General features: G+C 40.0%; 1 protein-coding gene across 4 annotated transcripts in view; it reads right to left on the bottom strand.

The window, feature by feature from the left end:
- Positions 1 to 2,017: 2,017 nt before the first annotated feature.
- The window catches only part of SCHIP1 (schwannomin interacting protein 1), a 116,116-nt gene continuing 98,690 nt past the window's right edge, over positions 2,018 to 19,443 (bottom strand). For 2 of the 4 annotated variants that reach the window (XM_084639893.1, XM_084639892.1), the window contains 5 exons: positions 15,952 to 16,069; positions 14,800 to 14,997; positions 12,302 to 12,425; positions 7,480 to 7,573; positions 2,018 to 2,626 (listed from right to left, as the gene is read on the bottom strand). In XM_084639893.1, coding sequence (XP_084496019.1) covers positions 2,575 to 2,626; positions 7,480 to 7,573; positions 12,302 to 12,425; positions 14,800 to 14,997; positions 15,952 to 16,069 — 586 coding nt within the window. In that variant the 3' untranslated portion in view covers positions 2,018 to 2,574. The remainder of the gene's footprint in view (positions 2,627 to 7,479; positions 7,574 to 12,301; positions 12,426 to 14,799; positions 14,998 to 15,951; positions 16,070 to 19,443) is intronic. The other 2 variants (XM_084639894.1, XM_084639895.1) reach the window with 2 other exon arrangements.

Genomic DNA, 19,443 nt, shown 5'->3' on the forward strand with positions numbered 1-19,443 from the left:
CTGGTCTCCAAATTTGACAGTTTTGGCCTTAGAGCACTGAAGACTGGAACTTTACAAAGCAGAAATATAAAAATAGTTGAAACCACAGTGCACACACAATATCAAGACAACCAAGAACATCCAAAATATTTTTTCTGCATAGATTCAAAGAAAGCAAAATAAATAATCTTAATTTTACATTCCTGTTTTATATGTATTCTATAGGCTAGCTCAGCGGTTCTCAAACTCTGTACATGCTATGGATCACTTCTTAAAATAGAGATGAGCTCTTTCCTGGACACTTCCCCTTCCAATTTCCTAATCCCAATTTAAGTTTTGGTTACTTGCAAAACTAGTCTCAGAACAGTATTAAGGAGACAGAATGAAAATCAACTTCTTAGTACATTCCCACATTTTTTTCCATGTGCTATTTACTCTCTATCTCTGGATGTGTGGAAGGAGTTTACAGGTGGGATTTTCAAAAGCACTGAGTGCTGGCCTAACTCTGCTCCACTGAAGTCAGTGGGAGCAGTTATACCAACACCGAGCACTTCTGAAAATCCCACCCGAGGCTTATTAGTACTAAATCTCTCTTTGGGGCCTTTCCGCACCTGGTTTCATCTGCACTTTTTGGTCACATCCGCCTGTGTGTTTGGTCTCTCTCCACTTCAGGTGTCATCTCTATATTTGAACCCAGAGCAACACCAGACAGAGAGCATCCTGACGCAGCCATGTACAAAGGGAGCAGAGTGTGCTTCATTTATTCAGTTTAAAAATAAAGTCCTGGACTGGATTCCAAATGGCAGCGAACATCACCAACTGGAGACTGACAGATGCTTCACTAGCATGACATGCTTCCCAAAGGGATCTGCAGATCAGTTTGAGAACCCCTGTGCTAATGTCAACTTAGTATAAAACTGTAGTGGCAAAGTCAGAGCAATGACATTCTTCCTGCTAGACTTAAAGGAAAAACTGAACATTTCCCTCTTGAAAAGCTGCAAATATTTTCTAATAATAAAATACAGAATGTACATCAGTGCTAGAAAGTGTGACCCATCTCATCCCTACAAAAGCAGATGCCATCTGCCACGTGGAGACAACACCTATGCCACAAAGAGAAGTTTCTTACAACATAGTAGGGCTCTGTTAAAAAAAAAACCTACCAAGCTCCACAGCATTTTGGTGCCTCATTTATGGACTGCATAATTGCTGAGACGAAACAAATTTAAATAATTTTATAAAATACATTCTTCATGTGAGGTGAAATTTTAATGTACCATATGGCTGTGTTAAAGCATCCTGAATAATTCTTTAGCCATAACCTTGCTCAAGATAAATTTGTCACACCTCAGAGAAAAAATAATTAAAGCAAAATGTAAAAGATAACCTGTTTTGCATAATGTATATTTCAGCTGCTGGCTAACTAGTACTAGGAATAGGTAGATTGCCCTGGTATGTCAGCATGAAATCAAAGACTGAAGAGAATTATTTGTTTATCTAGTCAGTCCTCGGTGCCCACAAATGTAGCAGATACTAAACTGGGGAGGACACTGTGATCTCAGCCAAAAGGTAGTGAAGTGGTTAATTACCATACATGATACATTTAGTGTGTTAAGATTTTGACACATTTATATTTTTAACAGTTGGTGAGTTATTTGAATATTTAGTCACAGACATTAAAATGTAAAAACATCTACTGTATGTGCTGCTGGTTCTAACATAGTCATGATATTAGGATTCCAGTGAATACTATATATAAGAATATCCTACGTCCATGTCACATATACTTTATGAACTTACAAATAAATAGATCTACAAAAATCTGGTCCTGTCTCCATTCTCTCTCTCTCTCTTTTTTTTTTTTTTGTAAAATGCAATATGCAAAAAAGGCTCTTTCTGGTGATGAGAAATTAGGAATTGCACATTTGGTAGGATGAATATATTACTGGTGCAACACCTAAGTCAACCACTAGTTAACAAAAAGACATCATATGAAACAAAATTTTAAATTTTATTTTACATATTTATACATAAAACTTTCAAGGTAACTCTCTGAATCCAACTGAATGTTAATAGCACATCTAAAAATGAATGTCAGGTAGTCAACATTCACAAAATGTTGAAAACTGATTAAAATATACATATTACTGAACGCTACAATTTCACTACGAGGCAGGCATTTTTTTGTTTTTTTTTGTTGTTTTTTTTCTTTTTTTTACTTGTATAGCACCGTCAATTACAGTTTCTTTGTTTAAAACTACAGTGAAGAATAAAAAGTAGTCAATGGTAAAATACTGTTCAACTTAAAATCTCTAAACAAACAAAAATAAAGGTAAACTACCTTTTCTTCTTATCCATGGTTTGTAATGTTATAAGCACTGTACATTTTTGTAATAATATTATTAAAATGCCCGATATTTAATGGCACAAGTAAAAAATTAAAATAAATTAAGGAGCAGAGGCCAATCACTGGACATAAAGCTTCAGACATTATCAATGACTAACACTCATTTTCTTGTGCGCCACCTTGAGCATCAGCATTTGTACAACCACAGAAGCAAAATAAATGCTAGCTTATTCTGATTGCTTCTTGCTTTATTTTGCTGGCATTTTCTCTGCCATGTGCTTCTGCTGACTTTCAGCATGTCTGGGGAGGAGAAAAAAAAGCACTATTAAGAAAAATTAAATGGACTATTCAACATCTTAAAACATACTTGAACCTAAATAAGGCTTCCCCAATGAAGAAAATATTAAGCAATCAATTCCTGTGTTCAGATTAGTTTAGTGTAACATCTCTTTCATGACCTTGGTCTGGTTACCTAGTGTACAATACACGTTAAAATAAAGAAACATTCCTTAGACTAAAGTAAACTCCTGGGATCATATAACCTGCAAACATTTTCCCTGCTCCCACCCAAGGAAATTAAATTTGTTAGTTTCAGAACAATGAGACGGTTAACAAACTGAGGAATTAGCCAGGAATTAGGGTTGACACTGCATCCCTTGCCCTTTGGTGACATGACTATTGTGACGGGGCAAGGCCAGATGGCTATAGAAAAGTAGTGGGAGATAGATATATTAGCTCCAGGCTAAACAAATCCCTGATACCAGGATAAGTTAAATGGCAGCTGCTCCAGGTCAGTTAAGACACCTGGGGCCAATTAAGAACTTTCCAGAAGGCAGGAAGAACGCTAGGTTGATTGGGACACCTGAAGCCAATCGGGCTGGCTGAAACTAGTTAGAAGCCTCCCAGTTAGTGAGGTGGGTGTGGATGTCAGGAGCTGTGGGAGGAAGTTGTCCTGTTGGAGAGACTGAGCAGTACACATCATATCAGGCACAAGGAAGGAGGTCCTAAGGTAAGGGTGAAGTGGAGCTTGAGGAAGTGGGGGCTGCTGTGGGGGGAAGTAGCCCAGGGAATTGTACGTGTCATGTTTCTAAAAGGTCAGATACCATATCTGACACTATTAGGGTCCCTGGGCTGGAGCCCGGAGTAGAGGATGGGCCTGGGCTCCCCCCTTTGCCTGCCCACTGATGAATCACTGAGACTAGGAGACAACAGAGACTGTACAAGGGAGGATAGCTTCTCCTCACCTCCCTCGCTGGCTTATGATGAAAATGGCTCAGTAGGCTGTGACCCTTGTCTCTAGAGAGAGAAGGGTTATGTGGAGGGTCACAGTGAACCTCTGAGGCTAGCGAAATCCGCCAGGAAACGCAGAACCCACGGGGACAAGGACAGAGCTTTGTCACACTATACAGAGTAATATCACAAAGTGTAACAATGAAATACACTGCTATAGAAGATATCAAAGACACTTCTAAATGTTTAAACAATTTCATTTACTACTGATGCAAAATGCTTTCAGAATGCTGAAATGTTTTTGGAAGCACAGAAAAAGAAATAGCTGGAACATCAAACAAACACTACAAGACATACGATAGTAAGTGGTGTAAATCATTGTGCAAATTCATATTCCTGCAGTACCTGTCACAACAACAAGTACATATAACATCCTAAATATTATTTGAGAACACAAGCAGCACTCATTACTAGGATCTCTCAGAACGGATTACTGTCCAACCACCACAACTACATAATCCACTGCTGTTTGTCCCAAGGTACTGGGTAGTAGAGGCGTTAGCTGCTCTAATTCAGGGTGTGGTCAGCCCTGCTCATGTGAGCCTCGAGTGTGACGGGCTCCAGCTGGTAGTACCCAACAAGGGCCTCACCTTAAGTAATGGGCAAAGATCAACAACAGACCAAGTGGATGAGGGCCAAGTTCTTCGACAGTGATGAAGGACTTGCTGGCCACCCTTCCCTCAGCCCCCATTGGCCTGGAGCAGCGAACCGCGGCCAGTGGGAGCTGCGATCGGCCGAACCTGCGGACGCAACAGGTAAACAAACCGGTCCGGCGCACCAGGGGCTTTCCCTGTACAAGTAGCAGACCGACTTTGAGAACCACTGTTCTACCACACGTGGCAGCAAAAATCCAGTCAACTCTGCCACATTACATTCTTTTAGCACTCGGAGATTTCAACTCTGTGACCAAACTGGTATTAGACTGTGCTACATCCCTCTGTTTCAAGGTCCCAAATGACACCACTGCTCAGCTCTTGACATTGTATGCCTCCAAGAATTTGTCTGTCATGGGCTCCTATGTTAGGTGCCTCCATAACGATCAGTGGAACTGTATTTCAAACAGTAGACATCTGCCTTGAAAGACATTGATTATATTCTCATAGGAAATCCCTCCATAATGTAATCTCACTGGGTCTTCGCTGGCACAGAAGCACCAGGAAATTCAGACCACAGACCAGTTGTTGCTCAGCTCTCAAAACATCTTCCAACTTCTCACAAGCCAGATGTCCACCAAAAGTACAACATCCAACACCTTTCTGAGAATCATGTTGAAGCCATGATTCAGCTGACCGATCAGCACTTTGTTCTGCACCAAAAGGTCTTGGCATCCCAGATGTTCTGCTAAATCTAGTGCATGATCTTCACATCAGTGCGAGAGTGCGTGTTGGTCAACTGCTTTCCCTGGATTTCTGCACAACCTCAGATGTGCAGTAGGGATGCAGTAGGGATTCTCACCCTGGCACTATTCTATTGCGCTATCAAATGGATATTAGGACTTGCCACTCCACGTCGGAATCAAGATTGGTCAAAAAGTGTTCACCAACCAAGACTATGTTGATGACACTGCCTTGCTTATGGACAAGCCAGAGACTTTCAGCCCTGCTTTTCAAAGTTTCTAAGATACCGCCCCCATTATGGGGTTGTACATCTCATGGCAGAAGACAAAGGTTCACAGCCTGAGCTGGGTCACCAGAACCCTGGTGCAGGTGGGTTGTACAATGCCATCAGCCGTGGTTGCGGTGGCTGGCGTAATGCTTCTCAGAAGACCATGCATGTTTGATGATGGGGAGAAGTGCCTACAGGCCAGCTGCAACCCTTCTTTCCTGTAAATTCATCCAGGCAGGTATGCTTCTGCTGACTTGGAGGGGGCCTGGATGAATGGGAGGATGCACAGGTGAGGCACACAAACTGTACAGCCCAGAACCCCACTCTGAATGAACTCACTGTGAGACAGCAAGCAGGGGCAGATCAAGTATCTATTACTGTGCAAATCCTTCAACCCCAAAAGGTAGGAGTATGTAACAGATCAAGGTCAGGCAGAGAAATTTCACTTAAATGGGAGATTCTCTGGCACATAACAGTTATTTTACGTAAAGCTATGTTACAATACACTTGGGATCTCTAACGGATATCAATTTGTCTGTGCCCGAAAGGAGACCTTATAAGTATTCAGCTCTACTCCTAACCCCAAATCCTCCTCCATTTTACTATTATTCTATTAATTTACCACATAGCGACTGTGCACATGCAAGATTTCTAAATGAGGAGGCTTTACTTGTGATTGCAACAGAGGTAAGCCAGGACTGCAATATCTAAAAGCACCCATAGGTGGCATGTAAACTATTTTGAATGATGGTATTTGACTTAACTACACTCCAATTACCATATCATTTATGACAAAACTTTCCCAGGTAGTGGATAACTGTATTTCAACCAAATGTAATGCAACAAAAGTTGTTGTTTTTTTTAAATCAAACATTTCAGACCATTTCCCCCCACCTTTTCCATATCATCAAAATGGAGTTCTGAAAATATCATTTAAAAATAGACTTTGTTTAAAAATGTTTATTCAGAAAGATTTTTAAAACTGTATTAAAAATGTTTTTGGCGGGCCATACAATTTTATATGGATAGTTTAATGCTGCAGTGCTGAAGATACTACTTGTGACCAATAAGCACTGGAAATAATCTGACATCTTTTAAATTCTTATTATGCAGAAACCTTTCAAATGTGTTAGATTAACGGCCATAATATTATACAAATTAAAAATATCCCTTAAATCATATCTGAGATGATGGACTAAGAGGACTTGATGCCTGTATTCTGGCATGTTTTTTTCTCAATCCACTGCTTAATGTTATTGTTGTATCTCCGTGCAATCCTTCTGGTTGCAAAGTCTACCTCATCTAGCCTGCACCACACAAATGCTATGGGGGATTTTTTTTTTTTTAAACCTTTTTGATGTGTTGGGATTAAAACATTCTGGCAGCACCAAAGCAGATTTATTCTTAACTAGTTTCTATTCTCTACCTTTCAGAAATGACAGTGCCAGACCTTGGCATATCAGAATTTTGGTCTCTAGGGATATGGAGTTGGACAGCTAGTTGATATTTCTCAGCAGAAAGTTGCTGAAAATATTTAGGATTGCCTGTGGCTGAATTATATTGCTGTTGTTGCAGAAATGGCCTTAAAGTACTGTAACACTGATGGAGACCACTGTGTAAAAAGATATCCAAGAGGTTAAAAGTCAGTCCTGCCCTGAGGAAGATACAGTCTCTGGCTCCAGCCTGCTGCTACTTCCCAAAGTTAACCCAGGTTTCCCATTTCCTTGTGGTAATCATCTCTGAAGTTCCACTTACCTTACTATGAGTGCTTTTAGAGAAAACTGTGGCTTGGTTTTAGACATGAATCGGGTCCAAGAGTAGGAACCTTCATGTGGTGAATGACATATCATTCAGTAACAGAAATTACTTAAATATTATTCTGTATCGATTTGTAATTGATTTTTTTTTTTATTGCTCAAAACACCCACTTACCTTGGCAGTGGGTTTGAATATAGATTTCCAAATAAAACACACAAAATAATGGTATGAATTGCAATAAAAAATATGTAATGGGGGATCAAAGTGGTAACTTCTTAAGTTTTTATTATAGCTAAAATGCTTACACTGGTGATCATATATGATATTTAGCGAAGGAAGATTCATTTCAGCCACTCTGTGACAGTTTACAGATACTGGGTTTACTTATCACCACCAACTTTTAGGCCTGGCATTCTACCCAAATGTTGCTCCAAAACATAGAAAGTATATTCAACTTGGAATATTCCTAGCAGCAGTGTTTAACAGAAGACTTTACTAACCTGGTCAAGTCTTCAATGTCTACCAGCATTGCATCCTGCTCTGTGTGCAATTCATCTCGAATAAGAAGCAGCTGCACCAATTCTTCATTCAAGCCTGGTACCAAAGACAAGGATTTTATAATTTAATTTAACCGTAGATCCAGGGATTAATGATTAGGGAACTGTTAGCTCCTCCTAAATCATCATGTTGCATATAGTAAACAACTGCTTACATGGAGAAGCAGAAAGATTCCCTAGGTAAGGTTTGGTCTCCATAAAAAGAAGCATATCACAAAATGGAATAAAATATTATCTATATTACTAATAGAGCTATAACAAATATGGACTTTTAACTACTATGGTTCTCATGAAATAACTGAATATAGCATCCTCTCAACTCAAACTTTAGATTTTAGCTAATCCATCTACTTAAAGACAGTTGGAAAAGACTTTTAGTCCAAGAAGCCTCTACCCACTAAGAAAAAATAAATCACTCATTAGGAAAAAGTGTGTGGGAAAAAATAACCTAAAGTAATCCAAAAAGAAAATGTCTCTAGAGTTTAACGAGCTTCCTGGAACTCTCCCCTTCTCAATGCTGCCATAACTGCAAGCCTGACACTGTTCTGTAGCCCAGAAAATCTGCATCCTGATCTGTTCAAAAAGAAGAATGGAAATGAAACAGTGTGACCAAAACGGGCAGTATTTCAAAACTGCTCAGACAGATGAAAGAGCTGCACTTTAGTAAAAGAAATCAATGGCAGATTTGTGGTAATGCCAGACATCTTGAATACAACAACAGACTTTCTGAGCTCTTGCAGCCTGTAATCAAAAACCTGTGTTCATATCTACTTATAGGTTAAGGAATGTCGTGATTCTAAGCAAAAAAATACAGCCAAAATGTGAAGCAAGTGACAGTGGGTAACTATATAAATGTTATAGGATGCTTATTCTGCTTTGCCTGGAATACAATACATTGCAATTCAGAATAGAGCGAAGGTGGGTTCTTCCTTAATAAAGCAAAATGATATGATGAATCATTCTGGAGAGTGGTAGGGGACTACTGAATTTCTGACTTACTGCTAGCTAATCCAGAAAACACCACAAAGGAAAGTGCGCTTGCTCCTTCGTGTGCACACACAAAATCTGTCTTTTAAGCTAGAAGCAACACTCAACAGATAAACAGAAGGGGACCTGCGTGGGGAGCAGTCAAGAACAAAAATGATGCCTAAATGAAATGTTCAGTATAAAAATCTAGTGATCTAGGTTGTGGTTCTGCTAATGATTCACTGTCCCACCCAGAAACCAAAAAAACTGAATCAGAGTAAAACTGATTTTTGATTGATTCTCTCCTTTATGTGCCATTCACATAATATGTTCTAAACAGCTTGACTGATGTCCTAGAATATAAAACGAATATTCCAGTAGGGTTGCTCAAAAACAGCAGCCTCTGTTGCAGGACTTCAGGGAAAAATCATCTGCATCCCCAGCAGAGCACCATGATCGTAATTAACGAGCACAACAATCTAAGGAGCAGTTCAGTGCACAACAAACATTTTTGACTTAGAGCCACCAGAATACCCTAGTCCAAACTTAATTAATTCTTACCACTGGGAGGTGGACATCCCTTGGTAAAAACTCTGTATCTATCAGAGAGCAAGGAGAGATGAGGGCGGGGAAGGACACGACACTCTCTTTACACACTAATGTATGTGACACATTTTTATTATTTATTTATTTATTATTAATGCATTAAAACAGACTCAAAGGACTGGAGGAAACCTCAAGAGGTCATCTAGTCCAATCCCCTGCACTCATGGCAGGACTAAGTATTATCTAGACCATTCCTGACAAATGTTTCTCTAACCTGCTCTTAAAAATATCCAACGATGGAGATTCCACCACTTCCCTAGGCAATTTATTCCAGTGCTTAACCACCCTGCCAGTTAGGAAGTTTTTCCTAATGTCCAGCCTAAACCTCCCTTGGTGCAATTTAAGTCCATTGCTTCTTGTCCTATCCTCCGAGGTTAAGAAGAACAATTCTTCTCCCTCCTCCTTGTAACAACTTTTTATGTACTTGAAAACTGTTATCGTGTCCCCTCTCAGACTTCTCTTTTCCAAACTAAACAAACCTAATTTTTTTCAATCTTCCCTCATAGGTCATGTTTTCTAGACTTTTAATCATTTTTGTTGCTCTTCTCTGGACTTTCTCCAATTTGTCCACATCTTTCCTGAAATGTGGCATCCAGAATTGGACACAATACTCCAATTGAGGCCTAATCAGCGCGGAGTAGAGCAGAAGAATTACTTCTTGTGTCTTGCTTACAACACTCCTGCTAATACATCCCAGAATGATGTTCACTTTTTTTTGCAACAGTGTTATACTGTTGACTCATATTCAGCTCGTGATCCACTGTGACCCCCAGATCCCTTTTCACAGTACTCCTTCCTAGGCAATCATTTCCCATTTTGTATGTGTGCAACTGATTTTTCCTTCCTAAATGGAGTACTTTGCATTTTCCTTATTGAATTTCATCCTGTTTACTTCAGACCATTTCTCCAGTTTGTCCAGATCATTTTGAATTTTAAGCCCATCCTGCAAAGCACTTGCAGCCCCCTCCCAGCTTGGTATTGTCTGCAAACTTTATAAGCGTACTCTCTATGCCATTATCTAAATCACTGATGAAGATATTGAACAGAACTGGACCCAGAACTGATCTGCGGGACCCCACTCGTTATGCCCATCCAGCATGACTGTGACATTGCAACGTAACAGGGGAGAGAAAAAGACATTTTGAGAAATAGAAAAATACATCTGTGATGGGGTGCACTTACCCTGCACTGCCCAAGAAGGGGTTAGCCTCACACTCTGGGTGAAGGAAGTCCCACCCCCTTGCCCCTGCTAGGCATGCTCCAATTGGAGCAACAGTATAAGAGGGAGCAACTCAGCTCAGGCTGGGCTGACTGCTGAGGAGGGAGGATGCACCTTGCAGGCTCCAGCCCGGGAGCTGTGGAAGCCAGAGGCACCGGGACCCAGGCAGATACCCAAGCACCTGCCGGCGCCCAAGGAAGGATGGAGCTGCACAGGCAGAGGATCCCAAAGATCCTGGAGATGCTCAGACCACCGCATCAGGGAAAGGGTAAGAAGCAGCCCAGGGGGACTAGTCATTGTGCTGGGTGGCATTAACGTGTTTCGTTAGGCTTCCCTGACTCAGTGGGGAGCACACTTGCCACTCCCAGGGCTCCATCCTGTCCCTACTGGCTACTGGGCCACACAGCCCTGTGGAAGAGGGCAGCCTTATTGACTCTGGCCACTAAGCTGCATAGTCCTGTAGAGGAAGACAGTCTTATTGACCTGGGCCATTGGGCTATACTGCCCTGAGGGGGAGGGGATGCGTTTGCCCTGTAACAATGTCCATACAAAAAATAAAAATTGGTAGGGAGCCTCAAGGGAAGATGTAGTTTCTAAATCTAGCTTTAATTAACTAGATTTTGAGTTGACAATTCCCCCTTAAGCCCTGGAGCAGTACTGTCTGAGGAGCAGAAATCGTTTTAGATACGATTTTTAAAAAGCCTGATTCTGTACAGTGTTGAACTCCCAACTCTCCCTGAAATGCAGGGAAGCCTGGTTTTCAGATCTTGCAGGAGCTGCTCAGCACTTTGGAATATTGGGCCTTGCAGACTATTGGATATCCCTAAATAGATCAGAAGGGAACAAGAACTTAAGACTTAAAACATCAAACCTGTTACATATGCACAAAGAACTGCTCAGTTCACCTAAGCAAATGGACCATACTTGTCCGTGATGCAACTCCACTGACCTCCTCAACAGGGCTGATTATGGCCCAAGTTACTTTACTACTATACTATACTAATCATGTAACTTCAGATTGTTTTATCATATGAATAGCTAGGAGGCCACACACTTTGTAGCTTGTATAAGCTGAGCTCATTGCACACACCAGGGGCTCTTTGCATTCCTCCCTACAGCAAGCACTCTGCTGCCACCCTCCTATCCCCCTCTGTTTCAGGGTCTCCATGAAACTTCTCCCAGTCCCTCCCTCTCCCTGGGACTCTGTGTGTCCCCTGCATTGCCCACTCTTCTACATGCCAGGGTCCCCAATCTCCTCTCTGCCCCCCAGCTCTGTGTGCACACCCCATTCTCCTCCATACCAGCGGCTGTGTATGCACCCCTATTCCTTCTTCCTCAAGTGCCAGGATCCTCCAGTCTCTCCTCCAACAGGGGCTGTGTCCCCTATCTCATACTCAGATTCCCATTCTCCCCCATGTGCCAGGGGCTTTGTGCCATGCCCCCATTCTTCCCACCCAGCATTATTCTTTCTCCCTGGGAGATAAGTCAACATGTCTCAACTCTATTGGGAGCACAGGCAGAGCTGAAATAGGAATAGTGTTATGCTAAAAGAGGTTAATTGGTGCCATCAACCAGTTGTTTGAGTTACATACAGTTGCAGAGGTGCTTGAAACTGTGGCTGTGTTAAAAACGGATGGCCCTGTGCCTCCGTTTTCCCTCTTGTGTGGTTTTCCCCCAAATCAGTAGGATTCTGCCCACTGATACCTAGAACAGTCAGTGAAATTTTGGCATTGATGGGACGCAGCATTTTAAAATTATCACGTTACATACAGACAGCAGTGCCGGTGAGTTGAGTTTAAGGCCCACACAAGTTTGGCCAAATGTGATTTTTCAAATTAATGCATCAAAATGAACACACCAGACTTACTTTCTTCCTGTGGTAACATACATGTTGCACTTTTCCCCACACCTAAGTTAATGTACTATAGCCAATTAAAAGGAAAATACCAAAGAATTAAAACAAAAATCACTTACTTTCTATTTGTGAGTGGAGATCATTGACTATCACTTGTAGCTGCCCAATAGTCATATCTCTCAGGTCAGTGGGTTTTAAACTTCTTTTCATCAAGCATTCACTTATGTGAGGCATATGTGGCAGCTAAAGATGGATTAAAGGCCTTTTAGGTTATTATTACTTCAAATTATTTATATTTCTAAATAAAAATGATAAATGTGTTGACATTCCACGTACTACCCTCCCCTACCCCCACCCCCTACCATGCACACGCTTTCATGTAGCCATAGAAAGCCCATTTACTGAGACTTCCAAAATGAAAACTTTTGATTAATGTTTAAGTCAGCCTTTCAAAGGAAAGAACAAGGATGAATAAATCCTTTTATGATAAATTGTCACAAAAATAATCATCCTCCCTGTAGTCATAACCTTCTAGCTTCATTGCTTCATTTCCCCCCCCAGATATCACTTCGTAAATGACCCACTACAGTGACCCATGTTGACTCTGCAACTACTGATTGAAATGTCATACCTAAATCTCTTGCCTTATATGCAATTATACATGGTAACTGCACTTCCCTTTGGCATATATGGATATTCCTGACTGAGCCATTTCTCAAACACTAAGAATCAAGTTTAAAACAAAGTGTTGAGCCACTGGACTGTATCTACATCATCACAATATAAACGTTGATGTGGCATTAAACTAGACAAGTGTCAACTTAAATAGAAAAAGTCTTGAGAAAAGTCATCTAGAAAGACAGCTGTTACCAATTACTGGCTGTTTTAAATTAAGATACCATTTTAATTCTCAATCAGCCTTTATGTTTAACACAGGCAGACAGGATAGATGGATGAATGGTTAGCCTTACTTTTTTGCTGCTCTTCAGAGAGTGATTTATACAATATACAGTGGGAGAGATTTATTTGAAAACATATGGAACCATTTTAAATCTGGGATTAACTTTTTCATATATTTCATTACTATATATGTTGGAAAAATGACTATAGAGTTAAGATCTCATCTTTAAAACGTACATTCTACTTTCAAGTACTTTTTTTGGTTTTCATTTCTGCTTAGCAGAGTTTTGTTTCTGCTGTATTTATTGGTTCTTTAATTACTAATCTGAACAGATTTGTGAATAGTGGTAGTAATGATTATATATTTCTCTTAGTTCTCTCTCTGTTCTCTCTCTCTATACATATTACACACACAGTTAAAAATTAACAAAGGCTTATTATAAAAGTTAGTTCTCATTTACTGATAATGGGTGGATGCAAATTATCTCCTAAAATAACATTTAAGCCTTTCAAAATGTTGATAAAATTATATGCACTTTAGTTTTCAGCACACACACAGATATTATTATATGTGAATAAACAGAACTTCACTTGCGGGTAGTTCCACTAACTGCAAAAACATCCTTTCGAAGTGCACTGTATTGTCATGCCTTACTCCATTTCTGAATTTGAATATCTTTATTATTCGGTCAAATCTTCTAAAGCAGTGGTTCTATACCTTTTTGGGATCAGGACCCATTTGTAAATGTTTATGGCCTGTGGTAATGCAGTAAATAGTCAGGGATGGAGGTGGGGGTGGTTTTGGTCAGGTCCTGCCTGGCACTCACCCCACAGTGGCAGGTCCTGTGCTGAGGGCCTAACAGGGCCTGGCTCTCCGCTCCGGGTGTTGCAACCTCTGGGATTGCAGAGCCGCTCAGGTTTGGCGCTGTCCCCCCGGACAAAACTTGTGTGAGTGGACTTGTCACCTGGCTCATGGGGTTGCAGTGCCACTCACTCAAATATGGCCTACCAGGACTCCCGTCATCATGAAGGCTGGGCCAAACCTAACTGGTGCTGATACCCTAGAGGTTACAATACTTGGAGCAGGGAGGTGAGCCCAGCCAGCCCCGTGGGACAGGAACCACAGGTTGAGAAACCCTGTTCTAAAGTTGATGATTTCCAGCTGAATAATCTCAGATAATTTTGTAACAACTAGGAAAGAGTTTCCTAAGAATCTCTTTCTCAAACACACTTATTTATTATTTATATAAACAAATAGACACACACATATGAACACACAACCTCTAACTTGTAAGACACAGTTTGGCTTCATTATTATACAATATTAAGTATGGGTCTGAGCCTGCAAATGTTTACTAGCAGGTGTAGTGCTTGATCTAAATAAGACTACCTGTGGCAGTAAGCACTGCACCCAATAAAATGTGTTTGCAAGATAGCACCTTAAAGCTAGAGGACGTTTCACTGTATAGAATTTATTTTCTCTACTTTCTCAGATTGTAATGAGCGCTACAAAATATTTTAAGTATATTTTACTCTTTGTAAATAAAAAATCCTTTGTTCATGTAGTTTTGGAGATATTTGGATGCACTATTACAGAATTTGGATAATTGGAAAGAATTAGTGATTCTCAAGTGGTTAAGTATCCCAACAGAAAAACAACAAATTGTTAACATTTGGTGGTGACTGAATGCATCCTGGCCTTTGGTTTGATACTCACAAGATCAGCTACGGGGGATTTTTTCCTGTTCTGCTTTTCCACCTCCACTTGCATTTTGGCCATTGGTTTTGCCATAGCCAAAGCCATTTTGGCTTCAGCTTGCAGTTTCTTTTGTCTAGTGAGAAAATCCATGTCATCTAGGGATTCGGATTCCTCTTCAGTAGTGTCTCTGTCAGAGTAGGAGGAGCTTTGCTTGCTCTAGGAAAGTACATACACATCAGTTGTAAGCGTATAACAACATTCACACTTTAAGATAGACAATATTGTAAGAAATTTTAGCTTTAAAGCTTCAAAATTTTCATGTACGCAAGTGGTGTGACTTCTTCAGGGGAGATAGAGATCATTTAATTTTATTTGATCAACAAAATGATTTTTAAATATCAAAAACCATTTTTCAAGACAGGAACACTTAAATGCTAATGGTAACTTGAGTTTTAGTTAGGGAGAGAAACCTGCTAGATCAGTGAGTGTTTGAAGGGAATGGATTGAATCAAACTCTGGGAAATCCCAGTAAGGGTTGGAGGCCCTCGGGTATTGTTCATATAGGGGGAAAGGGGGAATTGTAGCAGATCTGCTAATTTCCTTGCTACAATATTGTTCAGAAGGAAGGGGCGGTGGGACGCTGATGCTTCTCCACGCCATTCCCTTCCTTACTGTTACCAGCCCATAAAAGGAGGGAACTTGTTCACATATCTAGCACATCTGAGCTACCTAGCAATATGCAGTTTGTTGTAGCTGTGTTGGTCCCAGAATATTAGAGAGAAGGTGGGTGAGATAATATCTTTTATTGGATCTCTCACCAACAGAAGTTGGTTCAATAAAAGATATTACCTCACCCACCTTGTTTCTCTACCCAGAAACAGTTTGCCAACTGTGGCCAGCAGTCAAAAATATTTTACAGATAATCAAGGACGGTTAAGTTTTTATAACCATCTTGTTATCTTAACAAGCTCCTTGTCCGCTTATATCATTGCCAGTTTATAACTTTTCCCAATCATAGCTTAATTTATACCTATATTAAATATATTAAGAATGGCATATGCATGTGCTAAAGAATTATTTTAAATGATAGAAGCTCATGTACATACTTGTGCTTTAAAATCTTTTCATTTCTTAACTAGTTTCACAAAAGGCCTTAGTGATCAGACCTACCATTGGAGACAAAGGCGTATCCAAGCTTGTTTCAGTCTTGCTGTCATCGGCATCACTATCCTTGTCACTTCCACTGTCATTTACAAAACAAATCTGCAGGTTCATCCCACTTTGTAGCCTGGAGGGGGAGGAAAGGGACAGGTTTTAGCATGCATACTTTCTCTCGACAACAAATCTGAAATATTGTCACCAGCAATCACTGTTGCTTAACAAGGTATGCTAACATATTAGCAAATATAGGAGCTCCAACCTAAATCAACACTGAAGGTTTAACTGTCTCTATCAACATATCCTTCTGAGAGCCAGACTAATTTCTAGCAGAAAATAAAATGCTAAAGTGCCTTAAGCACAAGTTATTTAACTTTGAAAAAGAATGCCATCAACGTGATTTTTTTTTCCAATTTGTGTAAAAAGAAAAAGTGTTTCCACTAGGTTTTTTTTTTAAGGGAAGTATTTGTTTTTAGACATAATGAACATTCCCCATGGTATTATTTGAAACCTAAACATTGCAGCACTAAACTGAAAAGTGAAACTGACTATTAACAGAAGTGTAATTGACTTAACGGATTCTCAGCATTGAAGAGGAGAAAAATATGAAGAGTAAACGAAGACTATAGTGTCAAGTAAAATTCATTCACTTCTAATAAATCTAGGGTGTTCTTAGAAACATAGCTAAAGCAATATATTTAACACAGAGGGCCAGATCCTCTGGTGTGGCGTGGCTGCTTTGCCTTGCAACGCTCATTAAACTTATTATTATTAATTTGTATTATCAAAGTGCCTAGGAACCCTAGTCATGGGCAAGGACCCCATTGTGCTAGGCTCTGTACAAACAGAGAGCAAAAATCAAGCTGAGGAGCTGGTAGATCCAACACTGGAAGGAAGACCTCAGTACAAGAGAGATCCTCCGATGGCCAAGAACGCACATAGACACTCTTGTGGCACTCCCCATCCCTGCTGCTGGTACAGTTTCTCCATCATGCACTGATCTCCAACAAAAAAGTTAAATTCCCAAATTCAAGAACCAATTCAACAGCAAAGCCAGGAACAGAACACAGCTTTTCTAGGTGAAAGGCTTGTGCTCTACCACAATACTGAAACACAACAGCTGATTTTAAATCATAGTTACTGTGTTTCAATTAAAAAGCTCTCCAGTTCAGTAACAGTACTATGCTTTTGCTGCCATCTGTTGCTGAATTTTAGTATTACTAAAAGCTCTACACAGTTTGTCATTATACCTTTCTTGCTAGAAAACATGCAGATTGTAATATAATGCACAACTGCCACAGTGAAATGATATTCATTTAAGGGTTTAATTTACAGTATTCCTATTAATGTTTTTGTATAACCTGACTGCCTTTCAGACCTGCTCCAACCTAGACATTCCCTTCCACCCCCACTCACTGTGTGCTTGTCTATTATTTTAAACTCTTTGGGGGCAGGAACTATCTCACATGATGTGTTTGTCCAGTACCAAGGGACTGGATCCCTGATCACAATTGCGGCCACGAGGTGCTACTGAGATACAAAGTAATAGATGTGCCTTTATTGCCAAAAGAAGGCAAGGACCTTTGTTGGTTTTTCTAACCTTCTGTCCTGTGAGTGATTTGCCCTTTCCAAGAACACCTATGCTCATTTGTCAACTGAGTTTTTCCCAGCTTGATGACTTAGAACAACTATGAGTGGGTGTGGTTTCAAAATGCAGATAATAAGGCAGGTCTCTGGGTTTTTTGGGGGGAAATTAACAGTTCTAATGCTAAGATTTCCCCCCTTTTTCTCAGATAATGGTTATCCCTTTGAGTACTAAATTTATCAGGTGGGGAATTTTAGAAGCAGCATATGCCTTAACCTTATCAACCTTTAATTCAAAGATTCATGGAGTTTAAGGCCAGAAGAGACAATTAGATCATCTAGCCTGACTTATATATCACAGACCATGAAATTTCATCTTGTTGTCCCTGTACTGTGTTTGAATAAAGCATAACTTGTGCTTAGCTAAAATTTATCTTCCAGAAAGGTATCTGGTTTTGATTTGAAGACATCAAGAGACGGATAATCCAGCACCTACCGGGGGGGGGGGGTTTGTTCTAGTGGTTAATCCCCTCTACTGTTAAAAATTTATGCCTCTTCGAATTTGAACGTGTCTGGCTTCAACATCTAGCCATTGGTTCTTGTTATGCCTTTCTCTGCTAGTGGAAAAAGACCTTTAGTACCATTATTCTCCCCCCCCCCACCCCAAAAGTACTTATACAGTATAGTCAACTAATCTCTCAGTCTTCTTTTTGATAAATTAATCAGATTGGGATCTTTAAGTCTCTCATTGTAAGGCATCTTCTCCATCCTCGAATCATTATGTGGCTCTTTCCTTCACCCTGTCAATGTCCTTTTAAAAATGCTGACACCAAAACTGGATACAATAATTCCAGAATCTGTCTCCCCAATGCCATATGCAGAGGTAAAATCTCCTTGCTACTTCACTATTTATACATCCACAGATTACATTAGCCCATTTTGCCACAGCATCGCACTAGGAGATCACTTTCAGCTGTTTGTCCACTATGACCCCTAAATCCTTTTCAGTTATTCTTTTCCAGGACATAGTCCATCATTCTGTAGGTATAGCCTGCATTTTTTGTTCTATATATGACTGTATTAAAATACATTTTGTTTGAATGGCTTACCAAGCAATCCAGCTCTCTCTCTCTGTAAGACTGCCTGGTCCTCCTCATTATTTACCACTCTGCCAATCTTTGTATCATCTGCAAATTTATCAGCAGTGACTTTATATTTATTTCCAGATCACTGAAGAAAATGTTCATTAGCGTTAGGTTTAATACTGATCCCTGTGGAACCCCCTAGAAACACCCTCTTTCAATGAAGATTCCCCACCGACAAACTACTTTTTGAAATGCGTCAGTTAGCCAGTTCTTAATCCATTTAATGTGCGCTTTATTGATATTGCATAATGTTTTTTATTAGAATGTCAGCTGTACTCAGTCAAATACCTTTCAAAAGTCTACATATATCACACCTACAGTTATTATTATCAACCAAATTTGTAATCTCATCAAAGAATAAAAGATGTATTTTCCATAAAGCCACATTGACTGGCCTTAATTATATTACTATCCTTTACTTCTTTACTGGTTGAATCCTGTATCAGCTTTTCCATTATTTTTCCTGGGATTGATCTCAGGTAAACCTGCCTATAGTTACTTGGGTCATCCCACTTGCCCTATTTGAATATTGACATGACATTAAAACTCTTCCAGTCTTCTGGAAATTCCCTGGTATTCCAAGATTTATTAAAAAGAAACATCAGCAGGCCAGAGATCATCTCCGTCATTTTAGGGTTGTTAGGTGCAAGTTAATTTAAGATTAAAGTTTATATATAAAATAACGACTGCCTAATCCTCTCCCAGCAACCACCACAACTTTCTAATTAGAACCAAGATACACAGCAAAACTAAAAAGCATGTAGGGGATGTTTCT

Source organism: Lepidochelys olivacea (assembly GCF_965140295.1).
Source record: "Lepidochelys olivacea isolate rLepOli2 genome assembly, chromosome: 9".
Lineage (NCBI taxonomy): Eukaryota > Metazoa > Chordata > Testudines > Cheloniidae > Lepidochelys > Lepidochelys olivacea.